This window comes from Emiliania huxleyi (genome assembly GCF_000372725.1).
Source record: "Emiliania huxleyi CCMP1516 unplaced genomic scaffold EMIHUscaffold_5, whole genome shotgun sequence".
In the NCBI taxonomy this organism is placed as follows: domain Eukaryota; phylum Haptophyta; order Isochrysidales; family Noelaerhabdaceae; genus Emiliania; species Emiliania huxleyi.
Window position 1 is genome coordinate 253,800 of NW_005198244.1, and position 17,460 is coordinate 271,259.

The 17,460-nt window shown below is 67.1% G+C and overlaps 6 protein-coding genes across 6 annotated transcripts; 2 read left to right on the forward strand and 4 right to left on the reverse strand.

Moving 5' to 3' along the window:
* Window positions 1–8: 8 nt before the first annotated feature.
* Window positions 9–528, forward strand: EMIHUDRAFT_432486 (hypothetical protein). The gene has a single exon (XM_005766908.1). The coding sequence runs from the start codon at window positions 29–31 to the stop codon at window positions 389–391; it is 363 nt and encodes a 120-aa protein (XP_005766965.1). The 5' UTR covers window positions 9–28; the 3' UTR covers window positions 392–528.
* On the reverse strand, window positions 520–4,791 carry EMIHUDRAFT_448112 (hypothetical protein; the record flags this gene model as incomplete). Its single annotated transcript, XM_005766909.1, has 5 exons — window positions 520–894; window positions 977–1,079; window positions 1,518–1,575; window positions 1,664–1,840; window positions 4,556–4,791. The coding sequence occupies 5 exons, from the start codon at window positions 4,789–4,791 to the stop codon at window positions 833–835; spliced, it is 636 nt and encodes a 211-aa protein (XP_005766966.1). The 3' UTR covers window positions 520–832.
* A 180-nt stretch (window positions 4,792–4,971) lies between these two features.
* EMIHUDRAFT_96255 (hypothetical protein) lies at window positions 4,972–7,861 on the reverse strand (the record flags this gene model as incomplete). Its single annotated transcript, XM_005766910.1, has 4 exons — window positions 4,972–5,361; window positions 5,479–5,682; window positions 5,987–6,063; window positions 6,160–7,861. 4 exons carry the CDS (start codon window positions 7,859–7,861, stop codon window positions 4,972–4,974), a joined length of 2,373 nt encoding a protein of 790 aa, XP_005766967.1.
* A 1,707-nt stretch (window positions 7,862–9,568) lies between these two features.
* On the reverse strand, window positions 9,569–10,579 carry EMIHUDRAFT_42763 (putative ubiquitin-protein ligase; the record flags this gene model as incomplete). Its single annotated transcript, XM_005766911.1, has 2 exons — window positions 9,569–10,126; window positions 10,226–10,579. Coding segments are annotated over 2 exons (912 nt in total), but the record flags the coding sequence as incomplete, so codon positions are not given.
* Window positions 10,580–12,376: 1,797 nt separating this feature from the next.
* EMIHUDRAFT_196928 (hypothetical protein) lies at window positions 12,377–13,573 on the reverse strand (the record flags this gene model as incomplete). The annotated part of the gene is made up of 2 exons (XM_005766912.1): window positions 12,377–12,405; window positions 13,285–13,573. 2 exons carry the CDS (start codon window positions 13,571–13,573, stop codon window positions 12,377–12,379), a joined length of 318 nt encoding a protein of 105 aa, XP_005766969.1.
* Window positions 13,574–13,925: 352 nt separating this feature from the next.
* Window positions 13,926–14,711, forward strand: EMIHUDRAFT_196929 (hypothetical protein; the record flags this gene model as incomplete). The annotated part of the gene is made up of 1 exon (XM_005766913.1): window positions 13,926–14,711. The coding sequence occupies one exon, from the start codon at window positions 13,926–13,928 to the stop codon at window positions 14,709–14,711; it is 786 nt and encodes a 261-aa protein (XP_005766970.1).
* Between the last annotated feature and the right edge of the window lie 2,749 nt (window positions 14,712–17,460).

Sequence of the window (17,460 nt, forward strand, 5' to 3'; positions counted from 1 at the left end):
GCCGCGCCCCGCCCAGGCTTGCGTCGCGATGGCAAAGGGCGCCGGCAAGATCAAGCGGAGCGAAGACGTCGTGACGCGCGAGTACACCATCCACCTGAAGAAGCTGCTGCACGGCATCGGCTTCAAGAAGCGGGCGCCGCGCGCGGTGAAGGAGGTCAAGGCGTTCGCCAAGAAGATGATGGGCACCGACGACGTCCGCGTCGACACGAAGCTGAACAAGTTTCTGTGGAGCCAAGGCATCAAGGCGGTGCCGGGGCGCGTGCGCGTGCGGCTGGCGCGTAAGCGCAACGACGACGAGGAGGCGACGGACAAGCTGTACACGCTGTGCACGCACGTGGTCGTCGAGAGGCACCAGTACAAGGGCCTGCAGACCGTCAACGTCGACGAGTAGACGCACTCGCGTGGCCTGCCGCAGCTGAGCACACACGCCGACCCTTGGCACGGGATTTCGCTCAACCCGTGTGTGCTGTCATATGTCTTTCCAGTGTCATAGCTATAAGAAAACGCCCGCATGCGGCGCAAAACGAACATGCGTGTATAATATGCAGCGGCCAGCTCTCCGACACGTCCGGGTCCGCCTACCCGCGGCTACCCTGCGGCTGCGACCGAGAGACTCCCGAGAGCGAGCGAGACCCGAGAGACGGCTCTCGCTCTGTGAGGAGCCCGTGAGCTCTGTGTGTCCGTACCACCACACTCGTGAGGCACGCCGCGACGCACGAGCGCGCAGGCTCTCCCACCGGGGGCAGTGGGCACCCCGGCCCTTCGCGGGGCGGCCCCCGCAGCGCAGGAGCTCGGCAGGGCTCGGGTTGCCCGATCTAGCGCCCTAGCCCGGCTAGGCCTCCCCGGTGGAGCTGTCGTCGCCCAGCACGCCAAGGTAGACCGCGGCGCCCGTCCCTATTTGTGGCACGCCCGACTGCCGTGACGAGAAGCGCCGTTCGCAGGACAAGCCCCATAAACTATCAGCAGCGGCGCGTGCCGAGGACGAGGACGTTGGAGAGGAGTCCTCCTGCGCCGCCGCCGCGGCTGGGCCGACGAGGCGCCCTCGCGCGCTGCGCCTTTTGCGACTTGAGCCGCTCAACCTGGTGCACAGGGCAGCGCCAGGGCGGCGGCGGTGAGGGAGGGAGGGAGGGAGGGTCGAGGCAGCGAGGGGTTTCAAGCGGGACAGAGGGGGCGCTGCACAGAGGAGAGGGCAGAGGAGAGAGGAGAGGGTGGCGGGCAGGGGGGCGGGGGCGGGCAGCAGATGGGGGCGGCAGGGTTGGCAGAGGCGAGGTGGGGGGGAGGACAGCGGCGGGAGGACGAGGGGGGGAGAGAGCCTTTTGCTTCTCCTTGGACGCCTGCCGCGTCTGGATCGCCTGCAAGAGTGGGGGGGAGCTGTGTGGGCGAGGTGAGAGTGGGTGGGCGAGAAGGCGGCGATTGGCTCGCGCCTCCTTTGCCCGCCTCTTCTTGTCCGCCTCGGCCTGCTTGCGCTGCTTGCGCGCCTTCTCCTTTGACGCCGCCGCCGACTGCGCCTTCGTCACCACCGCCCTCTTCTTGTCATCGGCCGCCTTGCGCTTCTTCTGAGCCGCCGCGACCTCCCTCTCCCGCTGCGGCGGGCGGGGGCGGCGGTCAGGGTGGCAGAGGCGAGGGCGCTGTGGAGAGAAGGAGGGGAGCTAGGGAGGTGGACGGCCTTGCCTGCGCCGTCGCCTTGGTGCGCTCCCGATCCCTCGCGGCGCGCTCTTTCTCCCTCTCCTTCGCCGCCGCCTCGACCCGCCCGGCCGCGTCTAAATTAAGCGAGACAGAGTCTGATAATGCATGCCACGCGTGAAATCCAATGCGTGCCACGCGTGAATTGTCTGCTGACCTGCATGCGCTGGCAGCGAAGCTGGAAGTGAAAAGCCGAGCGTGGCAATGACGCTGACCATCGTGGCGCGGCGGCCGAGGAGCTGCTCCGACGAGAGTAGTGCGGGCAGCGGCGGCGGCGGCTGCGTTGACGAGGCACGATTGGATCGTGGCAACGGCGCGGGAAGCCGAAGCGCCGCCGCGGAAAAGGCGAAGCACAGCAACAGCAGAGTGAGGGCCCGCATCGTTAATTGCAAGCTTATTTATTAATCGAGGGCACCACATGCGCACTCCGGCGGTCGTCGCGCCCCTGAGACTCGATCCCCAGCGGGGAGAGCAGGGCGCGACCGCGGGAGCGCGCGGCGGGGGTGGGCGGTCGGTGCGAGGGGAGAGAGGTCTCGGCTGGGCTGGGCCAGGCGCTGCGGTGGTGTATAACGCGCCTGCGCGGAGCTGAACACGCGTGGCCACAAAAAGAAATCGCGACCAGCCGAGAGTTCGGCGTCCACCCATACTGCGTTGGTGTCCAGCCCGAGCCTGACTGTTCTTCGCCTTTCGATCCATCAAATCGGTACAGAGTGCTTTGCACGGCGTACACCTGTTACCCCTTACCCCGCTTACCCCAGTGTGTGTGTCACGCCGGTGGGAGGCACCGAGGCGTCTTGGACGCTCAGCTCTACCTTAGCTCCTGAGGGGCGCGTGGTTCTAACCACGTAGTATGACTACAACCCACCACAGACACCCTCCCTGCTCCACATGTGTGCACACACCCTCTCCCCTCTCCTCTCTCTCTCTCTCTCTCTCTCTCTCTCTCTCTCTCTCTCTCTCTCTCTCTCTCTCTCTCCTCTGTCTCCTCTCCTTTGTCTGTGCTGTCTGCCTGACTCAGGCACTAATTCTGCCGATGTGTGATTGTGTGTGGGCTGCTCCGAGGGGGCCCTGTGCAATCCGACGGGTAGGGGGTCTGTGCCCGGGCGGTGTCCGGTGCGGAGTCTCTCTCTGATCCCGCCTGGGATGTTGGGTGTGAGGTTGTGGCGGCTTCGATCCCAAGGGGGGGAGCTGATCCCACTCATAACCAACTCTCACGAGGGGCAGTAGGTGGGCGAGCTTCAGGCACGCTCATCTCGATCGTCAAGGCGTCGCTACGCGCGGTCTTCCGCGGGGGGAGCTGCGTCGACGGGTGCGGGACCGCGGCGCAGCCAGTGCCGCGGCGAGGCCTCCGGCTGTTTGCGGCGGGCGGCTTGCTGCTCGCTGCATGGCGAAAAACTCGTCTCGCCACACGCCAAGGGCTTATGCTCTGGCGAGACGTGAGGCGCATGCGCCCAGGAGGGGAGGGGGCATGTGTAACGACACTGCTAGAGATGCCTTTCGGGGCCCAGAGATAAAACTTCTGTGATGCCATGCGTGACCTAGTAGTGTCCCCAGCTATGGGCGTGTCCACGTTGGAGCCAGGTGTGGTGTGGGCGCGAGAATAGCTCCGCCGTTCATGGAGGCAACCGATGCGAGTCGACTGGTGTGTGTCGTCGTGGTTTCGTATCAAGAATACTCACTCGCACACTCACGGCGCAGACCGCCGGCCAGAGCGGAGCGACGCAGAAAGAGAAAAACAAAATCACCGCACATCACCGTCTACCGGCGATTCTACGTATATGCCGCTCTACACCAGGAGCGCGACAGCAAAGAGCCGCGCCGTCGCCATCGGCGCCACCTCCTCCCAGGCGTTGGAGGCCGGGTCGAACCGCTCAACCGTGTTAGCCGGCCGGTCGACCTCAGCCTCAGCCTCCTCTTCGACCCTGCCGCTCACAGCGTACAGCTTGCCGTCGAGCATCGCCACGCCGACAGCAGCTCTCGCGACGCCGCCATCGGCGCCACCGCCTCCCACGCACCCACCGCAGGGTCGTACCGCTCGACTGAGCTGAGGACGCCGCCGTCGTCGTTGTAGCCTCCCACCGCGTACAGCTTGCAGTCGAGCACCGCCACGGCGTGACCCTCGTGTGGCATCGCCATCGGCGCCACCGCCTCCCACGCATCCGTCCCCGGGTCGTACCGCTCCACCGAGCTGAGGTGGTGGTCGTCGTCGTTGTAGCCTCCCACCGCGTACAAATTGCCGTCGAGCACCGCCACGGCGGCAAGATTCCGCGCCTCCGCCATCGGCGCCACCTCCTCCCACGCATTGGACGCGGGATCGTACCGCTCCACCGAGCTGAGGGCGTCGTCGCCGCTGTAGCCTCCCACGGCGTACAGCTTGCCGTCGTTGAGCACCGCCACGCCGGGCCTGCTCCGCTCCTCCCCCATCGGCGCCACCGCCTCCCATGCATCCAGCGCCGGGTCGTACCGCTCCACCGAGCTGAGGAAGCCGACGCCGTCGCTGTACCCGCCAACAGCATAGACCTTGCCGTCGAGCACCGCCACGGCGTGACCATCGCGTACCGTCGCCATCGGCGCCACCGCCTCCCACGACTTCGTAGCCAAGTCGTACCGCTCGACCAGGCTGGAAGTTGCGAGGTCAACGTCCTGGCCGCCCGCCGCGTAGAGCTTGCCATCGAGCACCGTCATGCCGACAAACCTTCGTGCCGACGGCATCGGCGCCACAGCCTCCTCCCCCCACTCATTTGTGGACGGGTCGTACCGCTCCAGCGAGTTGATGTTACTGCCCCCACCGCCGTAGCCGCCGAACACGAGCATGCGCGGCCTCTCGCGCTTCTTCAGCGTCTCCTTCCAGCCGCGGCGCCACGCGCGGCACGTTCCCTTGGCGGCGTGCTCCTTGGTCGGCAGCTGGGCGAGGATGTGCGGGGCGAGGTCCGGCGAGAGGAGGACCTCGGAGAGCACCCACTCGGGCTGCTCCACGAGCCGTGCGGCGTGCTCCTCCGCCACGCGCAGTGCGGCGGCGCTCCAGAGAGGCGCCTGCTCGTCGATGAAGGCGACGAGCTGCTCTGGCGAGAGGCCAGAGAGGCGGGCGCCGATGCGATGGGAGGCCATGGTTCGGGTTTCTTTTCGCGCCCTTGTCGTGCCTTGTGCTGTGAGAGAGGCTTCAATCTTAAGAATTCTTTTCGGCCCCGGTCTGTATACTCCGTGTTATCCTCCAGGATTTCATAGATCATTCTGTTTTTAACGTACACGGTACAGGCTAGCTGCCTACTCAGGTTGCATGCTACGGCTCTAGACATCATCGGCATCGTAGTCGTCGAACATCTCGTCGAAGTCGTCGTCGTCGTCTTGCTCCTCGCGCACAGGCGGGGGAGGCGCCACCGCCGCCTCTCCCGCGGTGGTCGCATGCCTCAGCGCGCGCTGCTTGAGCGGTGACTCCCTGGCGGCGGCGGCCACGCCAACCGGCGGCTCCGGCGCCTCATACCACGAAGCTTCGCCGGCGGCGCTGTCGGCCGATGCGGTCGCTGGCGTCGGCACGGCCGCGGCTTCGCGGAAGGCGTGCGGCGTGCGGCTCGCGGCAGAGGCGTAGCCATCCAACCCGTGGCCCTCCGGGGAGTCGCAGCGGCGGCGCGCATCCGCCGCCGCCGCGGCAAACGCTGCCGCCGTGTCGGCGAGCGGCGCCTAGTTCGCAGCGAACGCCGTGTGAAGAGGCGCTGCTCGCTGGCCGGCCCAGCGGCGGCATGCGAGCGGCGCCGGCGGGGAGAAGGGCCGCTGCAAGGACCGGATCCCGCCGCGCACGCCTCGCCGCGTCCCGAGCGAGAACTCGACGGGCGTGGTCAGCTCGCCCGTCCAAGTGCAGGGCGCCTCCCGCTTCGCCTCCGCCGCCTGCGCGCGGGCGTGCCTCATCCTCGCCACCCACTCGGCGGCGCAGTTGTGCTCGTCGAGCGGAACGCGCGCCGCGGCGGAGGCGAGCGCCGTGTGCATCCGCACCTCCCTCCGCGCCTGGGGCAGAGAGGGGGGAGATGCCTCCGGCGACACGAGATATGGGGCGATATGGGGGAGATCTGGATGGGGAGATCTGGATGGGGAGATCTGGATGGGGAGAAACGGGGGAGAAACGGGGGAGAAACGGGGGAGAAACGGGGGAGAAACGGGGGAGAAAACGGGGGAGAAACGGGGGAGAGGTGGGGGAGAGGCGAGGGAGAGGTGGGGGAGAGGTGGGGGAGAGGTGGGGGAGATACGAGGGAGATGCCTCCTCGGACTCGTCCCCAAAGGGTGTGAAGGAGCAGCCCTCGAGGCTGGCCACGTCCCTCGCCTCCCTCTCCACGCGCAGCCTCGCCTCGCGCCTCGCCGCCCACTCCGCGCTGCGCGAAGCGACGTCGCCTAACCTCGCCTCATCTCGGCTCATCTCATGGTGATCTCGGCTCATCTCGAGTCATCTCGGTGAAGCTGCGCCTCCGCCTCCTCCGCCTCCTCCACCTCCGCCTCCTCCGCCTCCTCCGCCTCCTCCGCCTCCTCCGCCTCCTCTGCCTCCTCCGAGGGTCTCTGGCGCAAACGTGCACCCGTCGAGCTCGCGCGCGCGCTTCTCCTCCGCCGCCGCCCCGCGCCGTCGCTCCAGCGCCGCGTGCCGCGCGTGCAGCCTCGCTGCCCTCGCGGCGCCGCTAAGCCCGCCGCGCGCGCCGTCGAGAGCCGCAGAGTGCGCGTCGATGGCGGGCGCGAAACGGCACTCCGGGTGCAGCCTCGGGTCGAGCGTGTCCGAAGCCGACGCCTCACGCGCCCCATCGACGCCCCCCGACCCCGCGCCGCCGCCTCCTCCGCCTCCGCGCCGCCCGCCGCCTCCGCCGCTTTCTCCTCCACCTCCTCTTCCGCCGCTTCCGCCGCGCCCCGGCCGCCGCTGCTGCTGCTGCGGCGGCGGCGGGCGGCGAGGAGGCGCGTAGAGGCGCGCCGCCGCCGCCTCGGGGTCCCTCTCCCTCGCCCGCGCCTCGATGGCGGTCGAGCGCGCGTCGATGGAGGGCGCGAACGGACACTCCGCCGCGAGCAGCTCCTCGAGCGCTGCCACCGACCGGCTGCGCGCCGCGCGAGAGCGCGCCACGATCCCCTCCTCCACCCTCGCCGCCCGCGGCGCCGCCCAACCCGCAGAGTGGCCTAGCGGCGCAGCGGCGGCGGCGGCGGCGGCGGCGCGCTCGCGGGCAGCCGCGGCGGCGGCGGCGGCGGCGGCGGCCTCCTTCTCCTGCTGCTCAGCCTCGATCGCCCGCCGCTGCTGCTCTCGCCGCGCCTCCCTCTCCTCGCGATCGCGGTGCAGCCGCTCACACACGTCGCCGGCTCGGACGAGCGAGGACGCGGCGGACGTGATGGCGGGGCGGAACGGCTCCTCCTCGGCCAGAATCTCGCCAACGCGCGCCGCCCATCGCTCCTCGGCCGCCGCCCTCTGCGCCGCCGCAACCTCTGCGTATCCGCCGCCTCCTCCGCCTCCGCCTCCGCCGCCGCCACCTACACCGCCTCCTCCACCTCCGCCGCCGCCACCTCCGCCACTTCCGCCGCCTCCTCCACCACCTCCTCCTCCTCCCGTCGCTGAGTTGAGGCTCTCCCTTCCCAAGTGCAAGGCCTCCGCCTCCCTCGAGGCCTCCCGGAGGAGGAGCGCGTCGTACCGCTTCTGCGCCAGCGCCTTTGACTGCGCCGTCATCTCCGGCCTCTGCTCAAGGTAGGCAGCCGCAGCCTCCGCCGCCTGCGCCGCCGCCTCGCGCCGCGCCGCCTCCCGCGCCTCGGCCCAGCGGCGAGAGCGAGAGACAAAGTCGGTGGGTGCGCCGGCAGGCGCCTCCGCCAGCGCCGCCTCGGCGATCGCGCGGGACCGCTCGTCCAGCGCCGGGGCAAAGGTCGCCTCGGCCATCTCGTCGGCCACACGCGCCGCTCGCGCGGCGGCAATCAGCTCCCGCGCACGCACGGCGGCGTCGGATAGCTCCTCCTGCGTGAGAGGCCGCCGCTCGCGGAGCAGCTGCCGCGAGTGCCGGTTGCCACGCGGCTGGAACGGATGCTCCGCCGCCTGCCTCGCATCGGCCTCCGCCGCCAGCGCGTGACGCCGCGCCGTCGCCTTGAGGGCGGCCCGGTTGAGCCGCTCCTCGACCGGCGCGCCGTCGTCGAGCAAGTCGCCGATGGCTGGGCCGAGCAGCCCGTTTCGGCACATTCGCGAGGGCGCACCGCCTTTCCCGCCACCGCCGCCACCGAGATGACGGCCGCCGCGCCACCGTGTTACCGGCAGGCAAGCGGCAGTTGCAGAGGCTCTCGTAATGGCAGCCTTCGAGTTGGCTGCGAAAAGAAAAAGCCGAGCAAAGTTATGAGGCCGAAAAGAGATACGAAGAGGCAGACTCCCCAGGGTGGGCGACGGCTAGCGCACCACACTCCTCTCCTTAAAATCCCTGTGTGGTGGCGGCGTGCCGTTCTCCCATCCCTCCCTTGGGTTGTGTGTTTTCTTTCTTTCTTTCTTTTTGGAGTTTCGTTATCTGAGAGACAGAACGTATTCAAAAATCTTGGGGACTGCCGAGGGCATCTCGGACTCAAGTCGGCGTTTCTGCGACTCGGTCCTCCAGCAGCGACGAAGCGGCGCAGCGAAGAAGGCGCCGCTGGCGGGGTGCGGTGGCTCGGAGGAGGAGGAGGGCGGACGGGAGGCAGTGGCGCGAGGGGCGGCGCCGAGCCGCGCCATCGACGCCGACTCCGAGCGGCAGACCGCGCACGAGTCGCCGCACGAGTCTCAGCTGTCCGAGGCGTTCCTCTGGCTGAAGCTAGACTTGGCCCTGGCGCAGGCCGCGCGCGGTGAGGCGGAGGAGGCCCGCGCCACCCTGACGAGCCATATCTCCCCTTAACTCCCGACATCTCCCCATATCTCGGCCACATCTCGCTCTATCTCAGGCCCGCGCCACCCTGACGAGCGTGCTCGGCGGCTACCACGAGAGGGCTGGCGAGGGGCTGCCTTTCCCGGCGGGCCTTTCTGAGGAGGGGACCATGCACGACCTCTACAAGCACGAATGGCTCGTCGCACTGCATGAGCTCGGCAAGCTCGAGTGCGCGGAAGGGAGGTACGCCGACGCAGCGCCCTCCTTTCAACGCGCTCTCCTTCGGCCATAGCTCGGCCATAGCTCGGCCATAGCTCGGCCATGCTCGGCCATCTATATCTCGGCCATATCTCGCTACATCTCGGCCGTCCTTCCCAGGCGCGCTCCGCATCGCGCCTCCGGAGCGGCGGACGCAGCTGCGGCTGCAGTGCGCATGGTGCGCGTGGCACATGCGGCTGGACGAGCCGGCAGAGAGCTTGTACGCGAGAGAGCTGCGGCGGGACGCGCGCGATCGATTTTTTCTTTGTTTGCGTACGGTTGATCAACCCTGGCGAGTAGAGACCACGCCTGCTATTCACAGCTCGGAGCCGCCGCCGGTCATGGGCAGCAACAAAGATTTGACGCGTCGCTCGGTGCAGGAGGGCACTGCAGTAGAGGTGCAGAGGCCGTCCGGCGCGCGCGCGATGGGCTGCAGCTTCATTGGCAGCTACCAGAGCGCGTCTGGAGCGCTGCCGCATTGTGTGACCCACGTCCAAGCGGCGCTTCCGGCCTGTTCCGCGCCTCTTTTTACGCTTTTCATTGGAGAGGGGGGGACGAGGTCTCATCAACTTCGAAACCGCCTTTGAAAGGGGGGAAATGCGTCCGTCCCTGAGAGGGTTGGGAAGGGGGCGGTTTCACTGCGCTTCGCGACCCTAACCCCGACCCTGAGACCGCAAACAAGCATATTCTAGCCGATACGGCAGATCCTCCCCCTAGCCCTACGCCATCACCGCCGCCTCGGAGAAGCCCTGGTTCTCGGTCAGCGCGATCCGCAGCATCCTCAGCAGCTGCGCCTCGCTGTCGAACTCCGGCAGATAGAGCTGGTTGAAGCAAGTTGACGCCGTTGGCAGCCGCCCGGCGGCCGCGGCACGCGTCACCGTGAAGGGCTGCTCCGATGGCAGGTTCTCGCCGCTGTAGCCCATGAGGTGCGCGAAGCCGGTGGCGGGAGGCCGCGTCGAGCCGGTGGCGAAGAAGAGGAGCTGCGCGCGCTCCTCGAGAGTCATCTCGCGCACCGCCTTCCAGAGCCATGTCACCGTGCTCGATCGCTCGTACTCAGGCGGATCGTAGAGTGTGGAGCCCTTCCAGTCGTCGACGTCGATTGCGGCGGCGCCGCAGAGCAGCAGCTGGATCTCGGCGACCGAGCAGCACGTGCGGAGGTTGGACAGTATCTCCTCCTTGAAGAAGACGCCCAGACCAGCGCGGAAGGCGCGAACCTGCGGCTCGATGGCACCGAGGAGCCGGTGCCGCGCATACAGCCGCAGGTACTCCTTGACGTTGGCCACGGTGACCGGCTCGTCCGCCCCTCCCGGCTTGAGCTCAGTGGCGCGCCGCCGCTTGGACGAATCCTCGTAGACGAGCGCCTCCTCGCCGTCCACCTGCGGGGGGTGGGGGAGGGGGGGGGGGGGGGGGGCGTCATCCCAAACAACCTGGGGCAGTATCCTACATCCGAGACGTTGGACCTCGAAGTTCAGGCACATTGTCTCGAGCTCGTCGGCCGACATGGCGAGCAGCTTCTTCAGCGACGAGTACACGTCGGGGGCAAAGGTCGCGAGGTCGTCAAAGGCGATATCGTACCCAAACGCCACGTAGAGGAAGGCGGGTGAGAACGGAAGGTCGAGCGGCTCTTGGTGGTAGAGGGCCAGGCCGGCGATGCGGCCGAGCAGCGCAAAGTGCGCGAGGTGGTCCGACTGGTACGCGGCCGAGTTGGGGTTGGGCTGCAGCGTTTGCTCACCGGCCGTAGAGAAGAGACCAAAGTCCCGGTCCCCCATTTCCTTCGTCACCTCGCTGAACCACGCGCGCCGTAGCCCGTCGCCGCCGGCACCCTCGCCCTCGTACGTCACGTCCAGACGCCGCGGGACCGTCCCATCCAGCAAGCCGCCGGTGGTCTCGTCGACGCCCAGCTGCGCGCAGAGGCCGTCCGTGATGTTGTCGTGGTGGGCCACGAGCGAGAGCGCCGCAGCATCAGCGTCGCCCACCACCGCCGCCAGGCGCTCATGGAGCCAAGCGCGCTTGGCGGGAAGGTTGAGCAGCGAGGGCTTGGAGAGCAAGTCGACCTCGAAGTCCGAGGACTGGATCCGTTCGGGCGACTCGACAAGGTCGGCCCAGAAGCGGGCTGCGCCTCCGATGGACGCAAGAAACACAAGGCAAATCTCGTGGCCACGTCGTGTGGCGACTTCGGCCGGTGTCATGACATCGCCGAGGCCCCACGAGAGAGACCGCTTCGCCTCAAGCTCGGCGATGATCCCTGGCAGACCGGTCGAATCCGGCGACGTAAACTCAATCAGTTGGGCGAGGAGCGGCGTGATGCTTTCGGTGAGGATCGCGTGCAACGCCCGCAAGCAGTCGACGTGGCCGTTTGATGCTGCGAGGTGAGCGGGAGTGATCCCGTTCGCAGCCGCCGCCGAGAGGCTCGCCGCCGCTCCAAGCGCGTGCAACGCCCGCAGGCAGTCGGCGTGGCCGTCTGTTGCGGCGGCGTGAGCGGGAGTGATCCCGTTCGCAGCCGCCGCCGAGAGGCTCGCCGCCGCTCCAAGCGCGTGCAACGCCCGCAAGCAGTCGACGTGGCCGTATGTTGCTGCGAGGTAAGCAGGCGTGCGCCCCTCAGCAGTCGCCGCCGAGAGGCTCGCCGCCGCTCCAAGCGCGTGCAGGGTCCGCAGGCAGTCGGCGTGGCCGTTTGATGCGGCGGTGTGAGCAGGAGTGCGCCCGTTCGCAGCCGCCGCCGAGAGGCTCGCCGCCGCTCCAAGCGCGTGCAGGGTCCGCAAGCAGTCGACGTGGCCGTATGATGCGGCGGCGTGAGCGGGAGTGCGCCCGTTCGCAGCCGCCGCCGAGAGGCTCGCCGCCGCTCCAAGCGCGTGCAGGGTCCGCAGGCAGTCGGCGTGGCCGTTTGATGCGGCCTCGTGAGCGGGAGTGCGCCCGTTCGCAGCCGCCGCCGAGAGGCTCGCCGCCGCCCCAAGCGAATGCAGCGCCCGCAGGCAGTCGGCGTGGCCGTATGATGCGGCGGCGTGAGCGGGAGTGTGCCCATTTCCAGTCGCCGCCGAGAGGCTCGCCGCCGCTCCAAGCGCGTGCAGCGAGCGAAGTGCAGCACTGTCGTTTAAGCGCACAGCCTTGAAGACAGTGTGGTCGGCTGACATCGGCCCGGTCCCGTCGTCACTCCGGTTGCTCGTGTTCACAGCCTTGTTATTGAGAAGAAAATACCTCCTATGGCGCTGTGCGCTGGCTTCACACCGTCTATGCCGCATATCAGAACTCAGCTCCGCTAAGGATTCAGTGTCTGAGACTTGGGCATCTGACACAACTTTTATAGTAGAGCACAATGGCACCCTTGCATCAAGTGCATCACTTCATTAACATACCGTAACATAGACCCCCGTTTTCGGCCGCCGCGGCCGGAGAGCACCCCCGTCGCCCCCGGGGGCCCGTCGACTCCCCAGGAAAACGCTCTCGACGAGAGCCACAAGAAGCCGTCCGCACAGCAAGCCGCTCGGTCGAACACGTTGCTCGCTCGATGCGGGCGAGCGCATGTCGCACGAGGTAGACGGTGGCGTAGCTAACATCACTGACGACGACCGTCCGCTGGCGTGAGCGGCGGCGATCGGTCCCTAACCTGCGGTCCTTCACCGCAATCGGTCCTTCGCGCTCGTCCCTAACCCAAAATGCAAAAAAGCAAAACAACCAAAAAAAAGCACGATTCTGAAGTTGACAAACCGCCGTTCTCAAGCTGCGCCGCCTCGCGCGCAAAGTCGCGCGCGGCAGCGTTGACCGCACAGCCTACTCGCCCAAGTACTCCCTTTCTTTTATGTCCCACCATGGACCATGCAGAGCGCATCTCTCTCTCTGTTGTGCGAGGCGTGAACCGCGCCATTCGCTCTCACCTGGCAACCCTGTCTGCACGTCTCGCGCGCGCGTGAACAGGGCTCCAGGCCCCAAATTACGTGTGCGTGTTAGAGTTGTTTGGTATTGTCAAGACCTCCTCGCCGGGCGTTGGCAACGCCTCGAGTGGCGGCACGCCCGCCTCCGTTGGCCACTCCTACGCCTTTGGCAGCACCGAAGAGAAGGCCCGCCGCCTAAACATGGGCTGCAAGGCGCGCGGGCAGCCCGGCCAACCCTTCTCCCACAAGACCGGCCACGGCTACGTCAAGGCGCGCATCGCGGTTTCTACCACGACGCGATCTTTGTCAAGCGCAACAACTTCAACCTGCTGCTCCACGAGACGTTCGGCGGCGGCTTCTCGCCCACCGCCGTTCTCAAGCTGCGCCGCCTCGCGCGCAAAGTCGCGCGCGGCAGCGTTGACCGCACAGCCTACTCGCCCAAGTACTCGCTCTCTTTATGTCCCACCATGCAGAGCGCATCTCTCTCTCTGTTGTGCGAGGCGTGAACCGCGCCATTCGCTCTCACCTGGCAACCCTGTCTGCACGTCTCGCGCGCGCGTGAACAGGGCTCCAGGCCCCAAATGACGTGTGAGTGTTAGAGTTGTTTGGTATTGTTCGCTCCTTTCGTCGAGCCACAACGTATTTGTCCGGACCGTCGAGGCGGGCAGCGAACACTCGTTCGAGCATCGTAGACGACGCCCTCACCGGCGCCCCCGCGTCGTCGTTGGCTTTGTTCGCCGCCTTGTCTGCTGCCCCCTTCTCCCGCAAATCGAGCTGCGCCCGCACTGCCGCCATCGCGTTCGTCGCCTGCGAGGCGACCTTCGCCACCTTGGCCTTCCTCTCCCGCTCTGCCGCCGCCTTCCGGTCCTCGCGGCGGTCCGCCAGCGGGTTGTCGCCGGCGTCAGCAGCCACGATCATGGCCGTGACACCCTCGCCTGCCATGCCGAATCTCGGCCGATCGACGCGCGTCCCAAAAGTCGCCAAAAGTGGCGGCGTGTCGCAATCACCCGCCCGCCGTCCCGGCGGTCCCGCAGCTCGCGCACATCTCCCTCTTAACCCACCTGTAACATCACATAAAGGTATTGCTAAAAACATAGCTGAAGTTGGGCCCTCTTCCTACATACATACATAGACCTTGTTATTGACAAGAAAATACGTCCTATGGCGCTTTGCGCTGGTCTATGAGAGGTTGAGGTGCGAGCCCTGGAGGCCCTGGGGATGATGCAGATTGCGAAGGGGATAGGAGAGTGCAATCAAAGAAATCGGAGCGGGTCTCCAGCACCTTCTCGCTGCCATGCCGCCACGCAAGCGTGCGGCCGCCGACACGGCGACGCGGGAGGAGAACACGCGCTTCCGCAGCGCCATCGACGAGATGGCCGAGGAACTCGTCTGCCCAATCACGCAGGAGCTTCCGGTCGACCCGGTGACGGCGGAGGATGGGCGCGTCTACGAGCGCAGCGCCATCGAGGCGCACATCAGAGGGCGCAGCGCGGAGGCGCTCAAGTCGCCGATCACCAACGAGCCGATGGGCGCGCGGCTCCTGCCGGCGGTGCAGGTCCGCAACAACATCGAGCGCATGGTCAAGAGCGGCGCGATTGGCGGCGACAAGGCGGCGGCGTGGCAGAAGCGGATCAAGGACGGGAAGATGGTGGCGGAGACGCGGCGCAAGGCGGAGGGCGGCGACAGTGGCGCAATGACGCAAATCGGCTATTGGTACAGGGACGGGCAGAAGGGACTGGCGGTGGACCCGAAGCAGGCCTTCGAGTGGTTTGAGCGGGCGGCGGAGCTGGACGAACCGGATCCGCTAATTAAGTGCGCACGGGCCTTACTCGGTGGAAAGGGCGTCGCGCGCGACACCGCGCGAGGGCTGCTCCTTCTCGGCACGGCCTGCGGGCTAGGGTCGGAGCACGCCTGCTATCTGAGTGGCTGGGGTCACCGACATGAGAAGTGGGGCCTCAAGAAGGACGACAAGCAGACTGCTCGCTGGTTTCGCAAGATGCAGGGCTGCTCGACCACAGACACCAGCCAAGCTTGCCGCGACGATGCGGCCAAGTGGCTGCGCGAGCACCCAAGCGCCTGATCGCAGAGAGAGAGTGCCTCACTCGCCTGTCGCGCCTTCAGGCATACATTGTACTCTTCAAAGTCTCGTAAGGGTATGTCGCGTATGTTTGGTAGACGCGTTCCTAGTTCCCTCAGACGTGGCGCTGAGTCCTGAGAGGCTCGGACCCGCCTGGTGGCGCCGATGAGGGCGAGGGGTGAGGGCGAGGGTGAGGGTGAGGGTGAGGGTGAGGGTGAGGGCGAGGGGTGAGGGCGAGGGTGAGGGTGAGGATGAGGGTGAGGGTGAGGGCGAGGGGTGAGGGCGAGGGTGAGGGTGAGGATGAGGGTGAGGGTGAGGGCGAGGGTGCGGGTGAGGGGTGAGGATGAGGGTGAGGGGTGAGGGCGAGGGTGAGGGTTGGGAGCAGGGTCGGGGCGAGGGATCGGGACAGGTACCCGCCTGTGATGCCGACCGCGGCGGCGCCGCACGCGCAGCCGTACACCAGCCCGCGCTGCACGTCTCGAGACCCGCACCAGCCGAAGAGGAAGCCGGCGGCGAAGGCGTCGCCGCAGCCGCCGCCGCGCGCCAGTTTCTTCACTCTTTGTATTCACGCCGTCGCGGCCGTCCGTTAGCCGTAACGTCATCGCACAGTCACACATCCGATGGGCGTTCCGACCGAGGCGGACGATCTGCTGGTCGCACTGGCTGTGCCGACAAAACTGCCGAACCTAGGCGTTTGCGACAATGCCGAGCGGCTTGCGCTAGCGGTGCGGCGACACTACTTCGATTTCGACAAGGTGGCAACGTACACGCCACGCACCCGACCACACCACCCGCACTGGGACCGCGCGCACGGTATGAGAAGAGCGTTTGTTCCGCAGGCGGCCAGAGAACTCGGCATTGACGCTGAAGTTTGTCGCGAGCGATGGGCGGTGCTGGAGGCCGCCTCGCCCAAGTTCGCTTCGGAGGAGGCAACGGCGTCAGAGTTCGCTTCAGAGGTGGCAGGATCGGCACCGCCCAGCGGGTACAACATCCTCCGCGACGAGTCGCTTAGCAGTCGGATGGAGGCCATCTTTCGCGAGGTCCGATCCTCGCTTCCATCCTCGTACGAGTCCCCGCCAACTCCACCTGCCTCTCTGCCGACCTCGCCAACCTCGCCGCCATCGCAAAACGACGGCGACGCGCAAGAACCCCAACTGCTTCCGAGTAATGTGCCCGTCGCACCATCTCGCAGCCTCGGGCGCGGGCGCGGCCGTGGCATGCTCTATGCCAACAAGAATGGCAATGAGGAATCTGACGCGTCGTCTTCCGACTCCGACTCCGAGGAGGATAGCTGGCGCTCATCAAGGTCCAAAATCAGAGGGAACAGCCGACCGACGAGGACCCTCGCAGTGGCTGAGCCCTCCTCCAGACCGGCGGTGCGCGGCGTCTCCGCACCCCACAAAGAGGCACTCTTTAGCACCAGCTGCGGAGAGGCAGGCGGCGGGCGATACGCAGCGCCAGGAGGCGGCGATAGCAGCGACGACCTGCCTTCACCGAGGGCGTCGGCACAGGCGGCGAACGTCGGGCGGGGCGGAGACGCGTCGGGCCCGACGCCGGCGCGGACAGTTGTCTCGTGGGGCGAGATTGCTGTCCCGGGGGAACGCGCCTCGCCTCCCACGGGCAGCACTTGGCTCGGGGCTGAGGTGGGGAGGCAACTGAGCGTCTTACCCAGTGCAGCGAGCGTGGATTAGTATGGGGTTCCTGGCACAAATGCTCGCGTATGCTCGTTACAGTATTGGCCCCGGGCTGTGCCTCCGTCGTAAGGCGACCAGTCCACGACACACCCACTAGGAGACAGCTGTGGCGCTGTGGCGTCATGTCGTATGTCGAGGTGTGGCACGTCGGGGGCACCGACGGGCTCGGCTGACGGCTGTGTCGCGGCGTTGCGGCGGCGACGTTGGGTTAGCCTCACCCGTGTGATGCACGGTCACATCCACGCTGCTCGCTGGTGCATGCTCTCCGTCGCTCTCGCGTCTCGGATGCTGGCTGGCTCTCTCGTCTCTGTGTTGCTGTTGGGCTTGGCCCCTTGGGCGTTGGGGCGCGGCGCTGCGACCTGCGGTGCGACGCACGCTGCGAGACTGAGAGCGTGAGTTCTTGCGACATTGCGCGTTTTCTCTTTTCTCGCGTGGTCCCATTTTCGTTTCAGCGGATCAGGGCGCCAACAGCGTTTATTTACTCGCTTCGGCACAAGGCGTGTGACCCTATGAGAGACAGCCGTGTTCTAATCGACCACTTGCTCATGCAGCGAGAAGTCGCTGTCGCTCTCATCATCCGCTGCGCTCTCATCATCCGCTGCCGGCCCCGCTGCTGCCTCCAGCGCCGCCTCCACCTCAACCTCGTCCTCGCTCCCCTCCTCGCCCTCGTCCGTGGTCTCCCCCTCCGAGCCCACTGCCAGCATCCCTCCCACGTACGCTAATCCACTGGACGAGTAGTGCATCACCGCCGCCGCCGCGGCTCCGAGCGGCAGCGGCGCGGCTGGCGGCGGCGGGGGCGGAGGCGGCGGGGGCGGGGGCGGGGGCGGAGGCGGAGGCGGGGGCGGGGGTGGAGGCTGCAGCGGGGCCGGCAGCGGATGATGAGAGCGCAGCGGATGATGAGAGCGACAGCGACTTCTCGCTGCATGAGCAAGTGGTCGATTAGAACACGGCTGTCTCTCATAGGGTCACACGCCTTGTGCCGAAGCGAGTAAATAAACGCTGTTGGCGCCCTGATCCGCTGAAACGAAAATGGGACCACGCGAGAAAAGAGAAAACGC

Excerpts from the sequence above, each read along its gene's own strand:
- EMIHUDRAFT_432486 (XM_005766908.1), top strand. The coding sequence starts at position 29 with ATGGCAAAGGGCGCCGGCAAGATCAAGCGGAGCGAAGACGTCGTGACG.